The sequence below is a fragment of the Fukomys damarensis genome, unplaced genomic scaffold (genome assembly GCF_012274545.1).
Source record: "Fukomys damarensis isolate Sample0158 unplaced genomic scaffold, DMR_v1.0_HiC HiC_scaffold_35, whole genome shotgun sequence".
NCBI lineage: Eukaryota > Metazoa > Chordata > Mammalia > Rodentia > Bathyergidae > Fukomys > Fukomys damarensis.
This window is the reverse complement of record NW_022900947.1, coordinates 28,333,375-28,352,036: the sequence shown is the minus strand read 5'-3', so window position 1 is coordinate 28,352,036 and position 18,662 is coordinate 28,333,375. Positions and strand designations below refer to the sequence as shown.

Sequence of the window (18,662 nt, the reverse complement as noted above, 5' to 3'; positions counted from 1 at the left end):
ACCACAAAAAAAAAAAAAAAAAAAAAAAAAAAAAAATGAACAAACAAAAAAAAAACCCAAACAGTGACACAATAAAAGGGGAAACTGAGGACTGGGCTGGGTAAATTTCTTTTTCTGAGTTTAATGGTCACTATGAGACAAAGCTGGAGTAGAAATCATGTCTGACTTTCATTCTAATGTACTTCCCTTCTTTTTTAAACAGTAGAGCTAGAGATAAAATACATAATATATAAAGTATGTTCTAAATTTAGTATTTTTTTCTTTCTGAAATGTCACAGATGAGAAGGTATATGATCAAATGAGGATTTTTAAGGAGATAAAGTATTTTAGTAATTCTAGGAATTTATGGAGGAAGAATGTTCTTCAGAAAAGGAAGTGTTTTATACATTAGGAAGTGAATTTATGATACTGTGTTCATCCAGAGAGAATTCAGGTTAAGAAATAAATTAGAAGACTTATGAGTATCAATTTCATGAGCTATTAAGAAAAATAAGCATTTTGTGGGTGGTTAGCCCCAACCTTGGAAGATAATCTCAGCATGCCACAACTGTTCATTGGTGGCAAATCAGAAACACAAGTTTGTTCCTAGATCACAGGCCCACCCCAGCTGCTGCGTGTATGGTGTCTGTGGACAACGGCTCCACAATCAGGAGCCGGTATACGTAGAAATGCCAGTGACACAAGGGACAAACACAACGTGTCTGTCTGTGTCCTCACGAGGCACACCACGTCACAAGAGAATGGAAGCTGTTCTTGATGACGGGCCAGCGACTCCCCCGAGAAGAGAGGCAAGCAGCATGTGTAGGAGAGGACCCAGAATCAGGTGAGGTTCCTTGAACACCCAGAACCCTGGACAGGAGATAGAGGCTGGTGAGTGCACAAGATATCCAGAGGGTGGGGAAGCGGGCAAGTTATTTCCCAAGTTGATCGACTTTGTACTGTTAGCACACTCTGTACTGCAGGCCCCGCTTCTCTGCACAGGCAAATCTGTACATCCCACGTAATCCCTCCGGAGCATGGAAATGCATCACATGAACATTCACTCGGTCAAATTAATAATATTTGTTCCTTCTGGGCAGCCCACAAAGAAAAAAGCCCTGGAGTGAGAGAAAAATGTGAATATTGACTCATTCAAATTCAGTTCTCATTCATCTCTTACAGAGTCACCATCAGGCTTACTTGGGATAATCCTAAAGTTCAAAGATACACAAATCAGTGTGTAGCAGCAGACACAATTTATTTTGATGTAATGTGATCCCCAAGTCCAAGCTTACTGCCTCATTGGATCCTAAACTGAAGATGGGGCCATACTTTATAACACAAGAATACATACCAATTGGACCTGACACGCTAAGATGTGTTAAATTAGCCCTGTTACAGACTTTTGAAGGGAAAGTGTGACACACCTGGTTTTTGTCTATGAGCTTACTTTGGAACCTAATCCTCATGCAAGGCATGACAGAGACGTGTCTACTTTTGTCCTCAAGATGACCAATTTGAGACTGTGTAGGACATAACAGATTATGAGAATGTATAGCTAAAGAAAATTCTGTTCTTAAGAGAGTAACTATAGAATAACAATGTGAAAATTTTGAATTAATTCTAGAATAATAGAAACCAGCATACCAAGGTTATTAGAAAGTTAAAAATGAGGCCAGTTCAATTCAGCATAGACAGAGGAGAAAAAATAATAGGATCATCTTCAAAGTAAGGTTCCAGACCTTCAGGCAGGTCTGGAAAAAGAGGTTCTGAAGATCAGTTTAATGGAGACTGGTGATGAGGATGCCATGGGTCCTATTTCTCACTACTTCATCTCATAAGGGGAAGTCAGAAAGATGCCCACCCTTTGCTTCTAACCCAGGGGAAAGGGATTCAATGGATGGGTTCCTTTTAAAGTGTCCTCCAAAGCCTTGGGGACACAGATATCTGAGAAACATGAAGACCAACTGGCAGGCTGGCTTGTAGCCCCAGGGCACAAGTGAAGCAGCGCTGGTGTCTTGGGCTGGGCCTGTGGGTTTCTCAGGGTGGCTCCTATGTATCTAACCTGGGCCATCAGCAAGAGAGGATGACAAGGGCTTCTGCTTGCTTGCTCTGCCTTTTCTAGTTCCTATCTAAGGAGTGTGCTGGGCTGTGGGGAGGATCTTAGCACAAAGACACTGGAGATGTGTTGCTGGATGTCTAGCAGCTGGGGAAGTAAAACAGCTAGAAAAAAGATGCACAATCCTGGAGTGAGAGTTGCTCTGCAGGACATGCGTAAGATTTTCAGGAGGAGAAGAATGTCCAGAAAACCATGAAAATGCCTCAGAAGAGACAGAAGGTGGGTTTAAATACTACATAAGGACATGGAATTTGAGCTCTGTTCACAAAAATACTGGTCATGTAAGAACGTTCTGATCACCTTCTCTGTGTACATCCCCTACTCTATAAACTGATAGAGTCATCAGTGTGGTACAGGTTAGGAGAGGAGGGAAGAAAGGGCTACATGGACAAAGAAAGAAGCTGGCCATGTTCCCATCTCCACTGTTGGTGCCTGGTTTATGGCAGGCCTCCGCTGGGGGCAGAAATGCAGACAGCGATTTTAATTTTCACTTTAGACTGATACAGTGATTAGAAAGAGACTGAAGGTTAGTCTCCTTGAGAGGGATGAGAAGAGGTCTTGAGATCTGTCCTAGTTTCCAAATTGTGTGGAGGAACTAACCACACAACAGGAGTTAGAACAGTGAGAGAAAAAAGACTAAGTGGATATATAGCTGCACCCTACAAGTCTTGTTCTCCCAATATAGCTGTAACTCCAATGAAAAAGAAACACAGAAGTATTCACTCCAAAAAGGCTAGTTATAATCCAGGTAGTAAACACAGAAAATGGAAATGAGTTGGATCGATTTATTCTTCCTCCCAGGAAAGAGCTTTTTGCAAATAATTGTAAATGGGAAAGAACAGACTTTTACCTTCTTTGCTACTTCGGCTAGCAGAAGGGTCTTTCCAGTGCATGGTCCACCGTATATGATAAGAGGGTTGATGTGCCCCATCTTGCTTGGAAGGATGTATTTATGGACAATGTTCAGAGCTTCACATTTGTATTCATAGAACGAAGCATATGTTTTACAAAGCGATGAATGCTGAAGGATCTCATCATAGAGTGTATCAGTTTCTGTATCAAAATTCTGTTGTACTGTTGCCTGAATTATATCAATCATGTCCTCATAAAACTGCTTACCAAGTCCTTCTATGTAATGATTTTCTATCTCTTGGGAATAGCCCAATTTCATGTCACAATGAGTAACAGATGTGTACACTCTCAGATTAGATGATGCAACTATGGTAGGAATAAATTCATCCCTGAGTTTGATCAGCTTCTCTTGAGCTTCTGGGTCACGAATAATTCTTGGTTCTGTTCCAGTTATATCCATGTATTTCCCCATCTCTGGGATTTTCACAAAGCGCTCAATGTTAGCAATTTTCCTAATGTAGCAAACACACTTCTTTAGGAAAGCAGGGGTCTGCTTGCCAAGAGCAAAGTCAAACTCATCCTCAATAGCTGGAAGAAAAGAAGACAAGGAGTTGATTGCCACGAGCAAAGGAGCAATATGCTCCCAGTCCATTACACAGTTTTCAGCCATTGGTCATAGGCTGTTTTACCTATAAATTATAGAAGAGTAATTGCTTTGCTTTGATTCCCTCAATAATGGGGATTAAACCAAGGGCATTGTCCATGCCAAGCAAGTGACATACCACTGGGCTACATCACCAGCCCCTAAAATAATTTCTGAATTTTTAAATTTCCCTTTTTTTCTTTTCCTAAACAGCCTGGAATATGGAAGAATGGATTTTTAGGAAGACTAGTTAATTTCCTCCCTGATGGAAGGAAGAGGTCAAACATCAGCATAAGAAAGAAAGACAGCATGGCAAGTTATACTTGATACTTTTCAGTTGCTCCTTACTCTCCCTCTCTCACTTTAGCTGTTCTAAGAGTGCAAAAAGAGCAGGGATCAATTTGGATCAGGAAAGAAAGAGGAAGAGGCTGGATGACAACAGCCAGTTTGCTTATTCCTCCTCAATTATAATATGGCTTCTCCATTTTGTTTGAGGTATATTGTACCCCAGACCATATATATAAAATGTAAATATAAAGCATACTTTAAAACAGTATAAACTGAGTGAGGAGGCACATGCTTATAATCCCAGCACCCAGAAGGCTGAGGCAGGAAGAGTCTACCTCAAAACAATATCATTTTCTGAGTACTGACTGAACTGAATTGTCATTGTTAAATTCCATAACGTCCATCTGAAAAGGCACAGAAAAATAACCTAGCACAGAATGTTATTTCTTCTAAATTAAGCTGTATGTGATTTCAACAATGTGCTTACACAGAAGTAAATTTACAATTGTAAATCATTTGAGGCCCCTGAAGAACATTAAAACCAGGATAAAAACATCATTGTATAGTTGAAAAAAAGAACTAAACACATGGGAATGAACTTTAAAGCAAGGAGTCTTTCCAAACTGGCTGCTGCACTCCCTCCTCTCTTTTTCCTTCCTTCTCTCCTCCATTCAGTTGGTCTACGTTGAGCTCAGTCCCTGTGCCAGCGTACTTATGGTTGCTTAGGATACAATGGAGAGAGAAAGAAGACAATACCGAGGGAAGAGGCAGGCTGGGTCACCACCGACTGAAGGCCTGCGATTCCCTTGCAAATCTGTGTGTTGTAACCTAAGTCCCAGATACTAATTCAGTGGGGCCTTTGCTAGGTGATGATGTCATGGAGGTGGGTACTTCATGAGCAAGATTAGTGCCCTTATAAAAGAGGCCTCAGAGACCTCCCAGTGTCTCCCTCTGAGGAGGCGATGAGGACACAACATCTATCAACCAGGAAATGGGTCCTCACCAGACAGTAATTATGCAGGTGCCTTAGTCTCCAACTTCCAGCCTTTACAATAATAAGCAGCACAGTTTATGGCGCTGGTTTATGGCAACCCCAGAAAACTAACATGGAGTTTATACTTCAGTGGAGGATGACGGATATCACTCCTAGATTCCCACAATATGATTGTCCTTAGCTTTCTACAGCAAGAAAGAAGATGTTGCAAGAGTGCAAACAGACAGGGCTATAACCCACTTGGGCAGTCAGAATAGGCTTTCTTCTGGAGGAGACTCCTGGCTGGGATCTGATGGAAGTAAGGAGGGGAGACGGCTTTGAATACACAGGGCTGGTCTGGCAAAAACTTAACACACACCAATGTAATGACCACAACTACAATGTCAAGCAAAGTCCAAAATATACACAAATATATTCAATAAAGTAACTATTCAGGAAGGTATGAATTTTTTTAAAAATGACTTTTAGTAGAAAGTGTAATATTAACCCATAAAAATTTGAGTCAAGTGAAAAAGCCATGTTTATAGCCAGCAGTGCTCAGTAAGTTGTGCCATGTGCATCAGTGTATCTTCTAAAGGGTTTTAATCAGGCAAGCTGATCAAGAAGGTTTGTTACCAGGGCTTATACGAAATGTGTCTACCTTTCTGTTTATAGAAGAGTAAGTACTTGCTATGAGGTAGACAGGACAGATATACGAAATATGGATATAGTGGGCTGGTGCAGAAAGCACCTTCAGTCCACCTCTTTCCTAGTAATCTGCAAGCACACTGGATTAGCTGACTGCCTCATTCTCCAATGGCCAGGGAGAGAAAGGAAGAGGAAAACTGTGTATCTGGCAGGATGCCTGATGGTCAGATACATGGTGCCACTGGCACTCCCAGTAAGCAACTCAACTGTAGCCTCACATGTGTCAGTCAGGAGTTTGTCAACATAAAGAGAGACAGATGAGCTGGAAGAGTCCATCTAAGCTTGGCTCGGGGTGAGGGGAAAGAGGCCTTACACAGAGTGCCTAGCATGAGTGATATTTACTAAATGAACCTGAGTGAGTGATACAATGCCAAGTTAACTCTATATAGTGATATTTGGAGGTAAAATGCATCCTCATGATTTGGGGCACTTGTCATAATTGTGGCTACAGTTTGGGTTTGGAACATGCTTCAAAGGCCAAGGTGTTAATAACTTCCTCCCCACAGTGGTGCTACTGGGACCTGGTGAAAGGTGGCAGAGGTGTGGCCTCGTGGGAAATTTTAGGTAATTAAGGCTTACTCTCAAATGGAACAGTGGGATGCCTGTCTGTCCCTCTTTCTTCTTTTCTTTTCGTTTCTGGTCATGAGTTGAACTGTTTTGCCATTTGCTGTCACCATGATGTGCTGCCTCACCACAGACCCAAAAGCAATGGGACCAACTGATCATGCACTGACCACTCCATAATCTTGAGACAAAACAAACCTTTTGTCTCCTTAAGTTTATGACCTCAAGTGCTTGTTACAGTATCAGGAGGCTGACTAATGCAATTCTTGATTTTTGTGTATAAATATTACAATTTCCCCCTCTCCTTGCTAAAGCAGTATATTTATTTACTGTCTTTGCACTTTCCTTAACATACAGCAGTTTTGTAAGTCACAGCACCCGATAAAGGTAACACTGGGGACAGATTTCTGGCCCTGCTAACTATCATCTATGAGACATTACTCTATTATTCCCCAAACTGCTCAGTTTTGACATCCACAGAAAGGGTGCCAGTTTCAAGTCTCATCTACATCTCCTCTCCTATTGTTTAAACAGGAAAAACCAGAAGAAAAAATTGTATTCAAAGGAAAAATAATGTACTTTTACAGTTCTTTGCAATGTTCTGATTTTCAAGATTTCTGAAACTATCACAGAATATACTACATCTATTTGAAACAGTTTGCACTTCAACAATTTTGATTATGATAAAAATTTGACCTAATCTCAAAATATTTGAAATGCTCAAGAAATAAAATAATCACGAGTATGTATATTTTTAGTAAATGTAAGTCCAAGGGGAAAATTTTAACTTGTCTTAGTTCATAGGAATTATTAATCTCTTTGTGGCCCTCCATGTGGAGAAGTTCTTTAGAATGGATAAAATTAGAGGAAAGTGCTCTCCAAAGAAGTACTTGCACACTTGTCTGCATGACTGTAAGAGGATGCCTTCTTCAGATGGGCGTTTTTTTATGGAAAGGACAAGAAAGCTTTGCTCTGAGAATTTTTCAAATACAGTACATTTCTAGAGCAGTATATTTCCTTGATAAAGATGAAGAGCCAAGGCCTGGAAAATGGATCAAAGGGTACCAGACCAACAAGAATAAGGATTATCCTGTATATTCTAAAGATGCGTAGTAATTATTTCTGACAATTTTGGTATTTTTAGGGAGATACAATAATGTGCAATTTCTGATAGCTTCCTTTTACAATATGTCAAATAATGGAAATACATATGAGCACGGCTCAAGTACTTTTAGGATTTTACACATGCTCTGCCACACCATTCGAAAAACCTGAAAATCTTACTGTTGTTTTTTCTTCAGTACGCATTTGCTATCAACTTTCAAAATAAATGCTATACTGCATATCTGATTGCTTTTACCAGTATTGCTTGTTCTCTAGAAATCATGACTCCTTCAGGTCTGTGGTTTTCTCTGCAACTTCTAATATGAAGTTTCCTTTCCAAGACTGAGAAAGGCTGACAAGTGAGTCTCTCTGCTCAGAAGCTGGGGAAATTCTCGTGTTAATGTTAAATTAGATCTTGCCACTCTTCGCTCACACCCTCCCATCTCACCTAGAATAGAAAGCGAAGTTCTCTTCTGATGGCCTATGTTCACCTTAACACATCATCTTTCCCTCCCTGAACCTGGCTACTTGGACTTTCTTCCTCTCCTGGAATTTGCTAAGCACAGTCCAGTCTCAGTGACTTTGAACCTGTTGGTCTCACTGTCTGGGAATCTCTACCTCAGACAGCTCTGATTCATTTTGCCTTTCAGCTCAAAGATCACCTCCTTATTGCCTGCCCACACCCCAGCATTATTCAACAGTCAGTATTGCCTATTACTGAGCTTTATTTTATTCAGACTACTTATCATTTCTGAAGTGATCTTGCTCGTTTACTGTTGATTTGATTATCATTTATTTCCCCCCGCACTGCAAAGTAAGTCCCAGGAGAACAGAGAGATCTTGCTTTTTTATTCACTGTCCTCCCCCAGTGCCTGGCACAAAGTAAGTTACTGATGTGTGGCAGGTGCCTGGATGTCATTTTAATGAATGAATGAATAGCTCAGTGAAGAAACATAGTAGAATCTGGTCTGTCATACACAGTCACTTCTTACTTGTTTTAGAATCACATTCCCTAGAAAAGGCTTCAAGTGAAGGCTTTTTCTGAGCTGAAACATGGGAACATTTGCTTCCTCAGGACATGGAAACATTTAGAAAAATTAGACTCATCAGGCAGTAAATGAGATTAAATTCATAGAACCCTAAAAGGGAAGCAGTGAACTCATCTATTATTTGTCCGTTCCTTAGTTTACTGAGGATGTGTGAGAATTACCTGAGAACAGGTACCTCTTAGCTTGGCTGTGTTTCATTTTACCCTTTTCATGTAACAGTTTGACCGCAGTCTTAAATATCATCTTAATCTCATCTGATATCTCTTGCCATGGCTTCTCATTTTCAGCGTTGGCAGGAGGCTGTGTCTATGAAAAGGTAAAGTAAGGAGTCAGTTATAAAGTCATCAAAGGAAATACAGTATTTAAGAGCAAGAAAATTCCTATTATTAGAAGGCCTACTATGGGTTGATACCGTAACAGTTGATCTGTGGTGTCTCGTTTCATCCCCCAATCCTGACCCTAACCTTCTGAAACATTCTGAAGTAAACCTCTTCTTTTATACATTGAGGGTATCAGGTATTTTATCCTCTTGATGGGGGAAGTGACTAATTGTTTTTAGTTGCTTCTGCCTCACTGGTTTTGATAATATACCAGGAAATAAAATCAGAGGATTGCCTACCAGGAAAGAAACATTTATAAAGTCTTGATGATAATTGTATTCATATGTTCATTTATACAACAACAAATTATGCAGAAATAGCATTTGGGGTTTTGGGAATCATTTACATTTCCCTAAAGGATTACAGAGATAAATGAAGATGGAACAAATAAAGCCAATTAAATAGGAAAACATGAGCAAGTGCCACCCAAACCACTGTGCAAAGCAGTGTCTTGAGGTTTCACACTCTTTGCTATCTACATTGACTTCCAGTTTATTTAACTGGGGAATGGTTTGAGCTTACCCTAATGTACCTCTCCAGAGAAATCATATTTTTATAGACATCTATTTTGAATAATTCAAGTGAGGGGAAAAAGAAAAAACTCAAGGATACTGATGTTGTTTCACACTTCATAGAGAACATGGCTTATTTTGACTGTTTGAAAGACAAATATCCAAGGTTCTGAAAGGAGAACCTGGCGCCAACCAATCACTCTCACCCTCTTGAAGTTGCCAAGTGCTGACTGTGTCAAGGACGCTCTCTTTTAGAAGAAGGATAGATATTTATGGCTTTTTAAAGATTGAGTTTATCAGTACATTTTAGGTATACAGTACAGTTACATTCATTATCAAGATCCTGATATTTATGGCTTTTAATCTCTCTAAAAATTCTGTGCAACACATTCTTCTTTACTTCCTCTTTCATTCAGCTTTAGGGGACACACAGTAGATATATCTGGGAAACAAGTTGGAGGGAAAGTAACAATAATGCTTCTATCATATTTAGCCATGAATCAATCTCATAGCATGATTCGACGTAAGATACAAGAACAAAGATTGTTTGAAACATTAAAGGAGGCATCACATTTAGAAGAGAAACCATAAAAATAGCTAGATAGATTTTAAAAAGGATTATTCTCCACAAAATGCTCCCCAAAGAACCCAACAAATAAAAACCACACACAAAAAACCTTTCACAAAATAAAAATTCTAACTGTTGAATTTGGAAACTTACAGTATGGACAGTGTACACACACTTAAAAATTGTTATTGAACAAGAAAAACACTTGAGGAAATCTTCTGGAAAACAGCACACACAGTAGGGATACTGATAATATAGAAGATAATGAAGGACGGACTGAGACTGTCTAGTGTACATCTAATTAAAAAGCAAAAAGGGAAGAAAACAGGAGAGGAGAAATATTTGATGAGATGGGGCTCGAAGTTTTGGGAACTGATAGGATATGTGAATTCACAGATAGAAGCATGACTTACACTAATCAGAGGAAATAAAGACATTTTTTAGAAAAATGGGTTAAATAATATTTCAGATAAATAAAAAATGAGACAGTTTATCATTCATAGACTTTCACCAGTAGAATTTCGAAAAGATATACTTCAGGAAAAAGGAAAATGACCATAGAAAGAAAGTCAGAAATGCTACAAAGAGAAGTGAACGCAAAATTTGGAAGTTTATTAGCTTTAGACTTAACATTTAAAAATATGTTAAGGTATATAATGTTTTAATATATGTAAACATTGTGAAATGATTTCCACTGTCAAGCTACCTGAAATATTGATCACCTCATACAGTTACTCTTTTGTGTGGTAAGAACACTTAAGATCTACTTCCTTATCTCATAACCAGAAGTTTGTGCCCTCAGACCAACACCTCTCCATTTCGTCATACTTCAGCCTTTAGTAAATACTTTCTGATACCCTGAGTTAAACTGCTCTAGAGTCTCTGTATAAGTGAGATCTTATAGTTTCTGTCATTCTGTGTTTGGCTTATTTCACTTGGCAAAAGGTTTTCCGGTTTAATTCATACTGTTACTAATGTTAGGATTTTCTTCCTTTTAAAGTGTAAACAATGTTCTGCTCTGTGTGTGTGTGTGTGTGTGTGTGTGTGTGCGCGTAGGGGGTACATGCACATGTGCGCATGCATCACTGTGAGTATTGCTGCAATGAACACAGACAGGAGTGCAGATGCCTGTTCGAAATGGTGATCACGTGTCCCTTGGATGTGTACCTACAGTGGGACTCTGTGTCAGAAGGCAGCTCTGTCACCAAACAGCCTTTCAAGCCCTGAGAACAACTCTTTCTCCAAACCACTGTTCTGTTTTAGATCAGATACTCACCTAGCCAGTGACACAGACATCCAGGACTTCAGCGGATGCTATAAAAGCACACAAGATAGAGACCTGGACACAGCTACTGTCAGTCCTAAGGACACCCGCTGACCTGCTGTTCATTCATTACCTTTTCATAAAATTCACACTGGGCAGTGCTGTCTTGGTCTGCTCCATTTGTGACCCAAAGTGAAACTGGCTCGTGGAAGGATTAAAAGGTAGCAGCTAAACAGGTCCCTGGTGGATCCAATCCCCTCCCCAGAGAATGTCATGAAGAATCCTTCTCATTAACAAAAATCCTTTCCTTTCTCTCCTTTCTCTTAAAAGGACACACATACTTTGTTCAGGTAAAAAGTTATTTGTGAGACTTATTTCTACCTGCTTTTCCTTCTGTGGCCAAAACAACAACAACAAAACTTTCCTTTACTATATAATCAACACTGTTTTGTAATTGGCTTCACAATTCTGAGAGGGAGAGAGGATGCTATTTGGGTCAGGAATTGATACAGTTCAATATTACTTTCTGTGTGTGTGTGTGTGTGTGTGTGTGTGTGTGTGTGAGAGAGAGAATGTGTGTGCCCCTGTGTGGTGCTGGAGATTGAACCAGGGCCTTGTGATTGCTAGGTTAGCACTGTCACTGAGCTACATCTCTAGCCCTTTTCACTATTTTTGGAGGAACTGCTCTCTGTTTGTCGTAGTGACTGTACAAATTTACTATCCCACTTCCTCACCAACATTATTTGCCTTTTGACTTTTAGGGTGGATTTGATTTTCATTTCCCCACTGATTAGTATGGATCTAGTTGTTAAAAGAAAATTTAGGGACTATCGCAAACTGGATTTTCCATCTACTGTGTCTTTGCAGGAAGAAACCTACCCCAGGACGACAGGGACAGTCTAAGAGAGATGGAGAGAAGGGGACTTACTGCATTTTTATTGCTTCTCAGCATTTCCGATTTGGGTCTGAGGTAATAAGCTGCTGGCACGGAGTTCTCATCCCTACAGTACCACTCTTCCAGTAACTTGGTCTCCAACTTCGCCTCTATGGCAGCATCCAAAATCATCTCGAACTCTGAGGCTTCAACTTCTCCAGGAATTCGGATGTTCCCATATTTTTCACCTAATAGTCCCTGTGTATGAAAAAGAATCAGTTTAGTGTATCACCAAGAAAATTTATTTCTGTGTTCACAGTATACAGTCACTCAATAAATATCGATAGCAGAAAACGTGGCTGTGTTGGCTTTCTCTTTTAATTGCAGCGGATTCTTGATTTCTTGAGTAAAATGAGATCAGTTATAATTTTAACAAATTATTCAACATATTGAGAAACGTGTGTATCTCACAGAAAATGTAAAATACAGAATTTTTGTAGCAATTGTACTTTCTCAAATGTTATGTGACACAACCAAAGCTATACTGAGATTTGTTTGTGACAAATGAAAGTGATATGCTGGATCTCACAAAAAATATTAAACTGTAAAGCTTAAAAAAATTGCTCTTGCCAGAGTTGGTAATATGGAGCTGGGAGAAGCCTTACTGTCCCAGCACTCAGAAGGCTGAGGTAGGAGGATCAGGAGTTCAAGGCTAGCTTGGGTTATATAGCAAGATCTCTTTTCAAAAAGCGGGGGAGAGGATGGGGGAGGGGAGAATAGTATTTCAAGTTTTGGATTCATACAGGTACAGGGGCAGAAGTGTGAGTATCACTGAATAAGTGCCACTACTAACCCTACTGCCCAATGAAAACAAAATTATTAACAAGATCACATCTATGAAATTGGCAGTTCCCACAAACAAACAAATTCAAAAACCACATGCTCAGTGCTACATGAAAGTATGAAAAGATAACCATATTCTGTTTGTGGGCATATAAAACAATCCAATATTTCTCTGTATAGGGTATTCTATCAATGCCCTAAGAGCTTTACAAATCTATTTAAATTTTGACTTGGCAGTTTTTCTTATGAAAATTTGTCTTTAGGAAATAATTAAGAATGTAAATAAAGACAGAATATTTTTGCTAATCCTGCTTAAGCAAAAAGAAAATTGATATGACAACTTAAGTGAGCAGCAAAGGGAAACATTTGAATAATTGCAATCCATCCATTTAAATGATGTATCAAATCATGTTGTAGAACTACAATGACTTGGAAAGATATTTGTAAAGTTTTTTTTTTTGTTGTTGTTGTTGTTGTTGTTTTTTGTGGAACCAGGGATGGAACTCAGGACCTTGTGCTTGCCAGGCAGGTGTTGCACCACTGAGCTAAATAAACCTCGAGCTTTGTAAAGTACTATTAAGTTGAAAGGGTAACTTACACAGTAGTCTATGATTCCAATGATTTATATATAAAGAGAATATTGCATATGTATGACAGAAGAGATACAATATGTATATATGTAGACACCAAAATACATGTACATTTGAGAAATTTTGTAAGAATACAGGGCAAGGTTATTAGCTGCAATGACTCCAAGACAGCTCTGCATATTTGCTTAAGCCAGTAGTTCTCAAATGTGTTCTTAGACCAGCAGCAACTGCTGTATCTTGGACTCCTCAGACATGCAAATCCTCAGGTACCAGGGCAGAGCTCCTACACCAGAAACTTCCATTATGGAACTGAGTGGTCTCCTTCAGCAAGCCAGCCAGGTAGCTGAACTTCTAGTTCAGTTTTACTGGTTTATCTACTAGTACTTGGTTTACCAATTATTCTTAAACCACAAAGAAACTGAAGCATTCAAGGCAATTCTGCCTCCTTTATAGTAAGTATGAGAAGCTTTCAATTTAATCTGTGGGCTTCTTTCTTCCTATTGATTTCTACCTTTAATATAAACATTAGGATTTGTGTCACCACCAGCAGATGAATTGCTATTTTGTGTTCCTTAGGGGCACTTATACTTCTATTGCCTATCATGTCCTTCACCTGATAGAGGCAAGTGAGAAAATAAGATCTCTGTCCAAATAAAATGAATGACCTAAACTCTACTACAAGATGGTAAGTCCCATGAGGGTAGGCCAGAGCTCTTTACTCCTAACATACTGACAGTAACCGCCCCCCCAAAAAAACCCAAAAAACCCAACAAAACATTTGCTTAGAAAGTGAATGAACCAATAGAGAGAAAGAAATCACTAAAGCTTGCTTTATTCTTACCTGGAGCTTTTTCTTATATCCAAACATAATAGTTCAGCTCTCAAAAGGTACAGTTACAATGTAGGAAGGGACAGGTTTGTCAGCAAAATGCCCTTCAGTCCTTATTCTTGGAACAAGCAGTATGTAAACACATCTCTGCTTGGCCTTCCCCTCTTCAGCTCCTTCACACATAATCCATCGCATCTGACTTACAGACAGTGACTGTGGTTAGTGAAACTCACCACGACAAGCTCAGTACCAGTCTCAACCACCATGCAAGAGGTAGATAAACACTGTTCTCTTTGGCTACAAAATTCCCTTTGGAAGGGACCTGCAGGAGGGTCTTCATTTTATTAGTATCTATTATTTCAACACATGATACAAAGGTTTTAAAGATAGTTCTTTTTTTGTGATAAGTATTAGCATGTCAACGTATTGTAGTAGTCTGAAGGCCAATTAAAAACACTTGTTTTAATCTGCATCAACATTGGACCATTTTTTGATGACAGGTTCTATGTAAGAAAAATTATGTTTCAATTTGTTTTGCAACTTTTAGTAGTTCCTTTGCCAAGCAAGCAGGTATGATCTCCATTTTGCCTCAGATACAAAGGGGGGATCTTTTTAAGGGTAACTTACCTAATGATTATTCTATTACTTTTGGCTAATTCTGGATAAGAATTGTCAGCCTGTCAGTCAGGACTGTGAGTCATGAGATTTTAATGTTGGGATGAGTCATTTAGCAATCTCATATAGACGAGATAGGGAATAAAAGGATGTCTAACCAGTAAGTACCAAGGAAATTCAAACAGGCGCACAGATATACTTTAGTCCCGGATGGAGACGCAGGTGGGTAGGAAAAACATTAAATACGGTGTTTAGAAGTTGACAAATCTCCACTCCTCTAGCAGCCAGTGCAGTCAAGGAATATCATGGAAACAGCTGCCAAGGTGCAAGGTATGACCAGCTAGATTTGGGGCATGTGTGGGGGAGAGGAAAAAATAATGGCTCGCATGACAAGGCCTTATCTCAGGGCAGAACTCAGGGCTATCATTGTACTAGAAAGGTACTCATTTCTGATCCTTTATCTTTCTACTCTAAATCAAGCTTGTCCTAGAGGCTAGGGTGTGGTCAAATTTATGAGCCAGTTTCTAAATTGTGCCCCTCCATTGCCTGTGTGTCCACTACCCAGGATGCTTGTTAAAAAATGTAAGTTCCCAGGTCCCTTCCCAGACCTGAAGAACAATGCAGGCAGAGAAGCCCAGGAACTTGCATCTTAAAAGAAAGTTCCAAATTAATCTAGAATTTCATAACCACTAATAAAGGCAGTGAATCCACTGCCCACAGTCTCATGAATAACGATTAGTGAGCACTGAAGAGGTAGAGCTGGGAATGTAGCAGATCATTACAAAAATCAAAAACTATTTAAAAATAATTATTTCTTTGAGTAGAACACTTGGCACCAAATACTATAATTATTTGATCAATATAGTAAGGCCAAATGTTCCTTAAAGATTTCTGAAGAAGAAAATTATCCTTATTCAATTCAAATAACAAATATATATTGAGTGCCTACTATATATAAAGTGGTATAGTACTCTTGAAAAAGTAGTAATGTGCTAAGTTTAAAGTTACTTATTGGATTGTTCTCCCTTAATCTTTTTTTCCTGTATTGATTCTTCCTTTAGATGGAATGCTTATAAATCATGAATTAGTTATTTTTCAGGAGTCCAAAACAGGACTATAACTTCATCTCATCTTCTGATTTGAGAAACAGCAAAAAAAAAAAGTTGCTATCATATTTTTGAGGATGCCTTTTTGGGGTTCTTTGTGAGTATAGTTCTAATGACACACATAAATTGTTTGTAACATGCAATTATTTACAAATATTGACGAAGGCCAGAGAGAGTCAATTTAGAGAGTACCAGACAACTCAGCTGCAAAGTCCAGCTCATGTGTTTAGTGGGTCAGAGGAGGGGTACAGGAAGGAGACTAAGTCCAAGGGGCCAGCAGAAAGACTCCAGATTACAAGATGCAGTTCACTGCTCTGTTTCCAAAGTAGATGACTTCCTAGCTCTGCATCCATAGAAAGTATCCGTGAATTGCTTTCCAGCAGCTAAAAAAACAGAACAAGAAGGTAGATTCCTCTGACCACTGGCACTTTCACCAATGAAGGAAGGACAGATTTTCCAAATCCTTCTGACCCCCGTACTCCATAGATTGCTTTCTATTTAGGTAAACTAATCTTGCCTGGTTTTTTTATTAGTACATGTTTGAAGTACATGTTTACATCTTTTGTATAGAGTTGGAATGGTATATAACACATCTTAATTCCTTTTTCATCCTCTTTTCCATCCTTCCCTCCATCCTTTGACCCTCTTGCCATCTGAGAAAGATCTTTCACTTTTCTTCCTATTATCTTTAATTTTGTTCTTTATTTATAATTTGGTTTTCTTGTAAAGGAGAAATTGTGATATTTAAGCTTGTTTGTCTGATTTATTTCACTTAATATTGTGGTCTCAAGGTATATCCATTTCCCATGAATTACTCAAGTTTATCTTTCTTAATGGCAAAGTAGCAGTCTTTGCCATGTAAATATCACATTTTCTTTTATTTATTCACCTGCTCATGGGCAAGCAGCCTGCTTCTAAGATTTAGCTATTATGAACTATGCTGCTATAATTATGGAGGTTGAGTGTTTGTTTGGAGGCGCTAGCAGGGAAGCACAGGTACTCATGTACCCTTGACCTAGGAAATGCTCTTCCTCTATCCAGTATCATCCTCTTTAACCCAGTGGTACAGCTTCCAGAAAGACACACACGGAGCAGTGAGGAAGGAAAAGGACAACCCTCCCTAGCCAACCAGAACAGTGGAGTCAACCCTGGCAATCAATGGAGTGACAGATGCTGCAGCCAGATCACCCTCACATCCACCATGGATACACAGGTATCACCATAGTATGATGTCTTTAAGTCTTTAGGGAACATACCTAAAAGGGGAATAGCTATGCCAAATGGAATTTCTAGTCTTAGTTTTTTTTGAGGAATCTCCCTAAGGATTTCCATAGTGATAGTACTAGTTTACATTCCCACCAACAAAGAAGTGCTCCTTTTCTCTCTGCAGTCTTGCCAGAATTTGTCATTTGACTCCTTGATGATGGCCATTCTTTCTGGGGTAAAGTGTAATCTCAGTGTTGTCTGAATTTGCATTCCTCTACTGGCCAGCTGTGTTGAGCATTTCATCACGGTTTACTGGCCAGGTGTACTTCAGTATCTCTTCATTTCACTTTCTCATTTTTTGACTGAGACTTTTTTGAGGGGGTCTATTTTTTTTGGTTCTTTATATATTCTAGATATTACCCTTCTGCCAAATAGCAGCCAATTTTCCCCCATTGTGTAGGTTTTCTTTTCACTCTGTTGGTTGTTTCTCTTGCTGTGTAGAAGCTTTTTGATTTGATATTATCCCATTTGTTATTCTTGGTACTATGACCTATGCAATCAGTTCACCAGTTTGTAGCAGAAAATATGGTGAGGAGTTGAGGTATTACTTTCAATTTTTCACCTAAGTCCACTCTTATTAACTAAGTCATTGATTAATCTTCCAGGGACCTTGGAGGAACAAATAAATATGTCCAAAGTAATTTTCAAGTTTTTACTGAATTGCTTTAACATATTGTCCACATCTATATAAGTAAAAGCTTATGAGATTGTGATGTCTGTAGAAATCTACAATCACCAAATACAAAAACTATTTAAATTCGCCCATTCTTAAACATAGAAGGTATATCAAGTGGTAAGCAACAAACCATTTTAGCGTTCAAATACAATCTACAGCATTGCATCTAAAGGATTGAAAAGTCTAAGGAAGGAAAACATTTTAATGCTTTTGTCTGTAGGGTCTATATGTACAACTACAGCACAAGAAATACTTATTGATGCTTTGGCTCTAGATGGCATGGCAGCTATACAATACTGTAAATGTTTAAAATGCTACTGAATTTCACAGCGATTAAAAAAAAGAAAAAAAATGCTTTCTGAAAGACCAAGCTCTTCAAAACCAGGAATTGAAATATAAAAATATTTTAGTTTCCTCTCCTCTTTCCTTCTTTACATGACAATATGGATACACTTAAGCCCCTTCTTTCAAAGGCTTAGAGTTAACATTTTCTTTCCCCTCAATTGATTTTTTCTTTTCCATTGGGCAAATAATTGATTTTTCTCCCCCCTCTGCTCATTATGTGCAGTAAAATCTGCCAGGCCTTGGGATTCAGAGCCTTTGGGGTCTGGTAATACACAGCTTTCACTGTACTAAACAGTAGAGAGGAACTGAAGTATTCTTGAAGGCACTGGCGAGCTCAGTGTGTCCGATGAGATAGCAGTGGTGGGGCCATCTGGGGCTGTGGTGGAAAGTGTGCTCTGAAGGGAGCTGGGCAGGTGCTCACGGGCTGCTCTTCCCCAGCTGTCACTCCTGGGGACAGCCAGAAGGGAAGAGAGTAATCTCTGCCCATGAGGAACTGCTGTAAACAACCAAAGCTC

At 39.1% G+C, this 18,662-nt stretch overlaps 1 protein-coding gene across 1 annotated transcript in view; it reads right to left on the bottom strand.

The window, feature by feature from the left end:
- The window catches only part of Nwd2 (NACHT and WD repeat domain containing 2), a 175,101-nt gene that overhangs the window by 7,050 nt on the left and 149,389 nt on the right, over positions 1 to 18,662 (bottom strand). The window contains exons 7-9 of the mRNA XM_010613704.3: positions 11,932 to 12,135; positions 8,441 to 8,585; positions 2,949 to 3,538 (exon numbers count right to left, since the gene is read on the bottom strand). Of these exons, the coding sequence (XP_010612006.2) occupies positions 2,949 to 3,538; positions 8,441 to 8,585; positions 11,932 to 12,135 (939 nt within the window). The remainder of the gene's footprint in view (positions 1 to 2,948; positions 3,539 to 8,440; positions 8,586 to 11,931; positions 12,136 to 18,662) is intronic.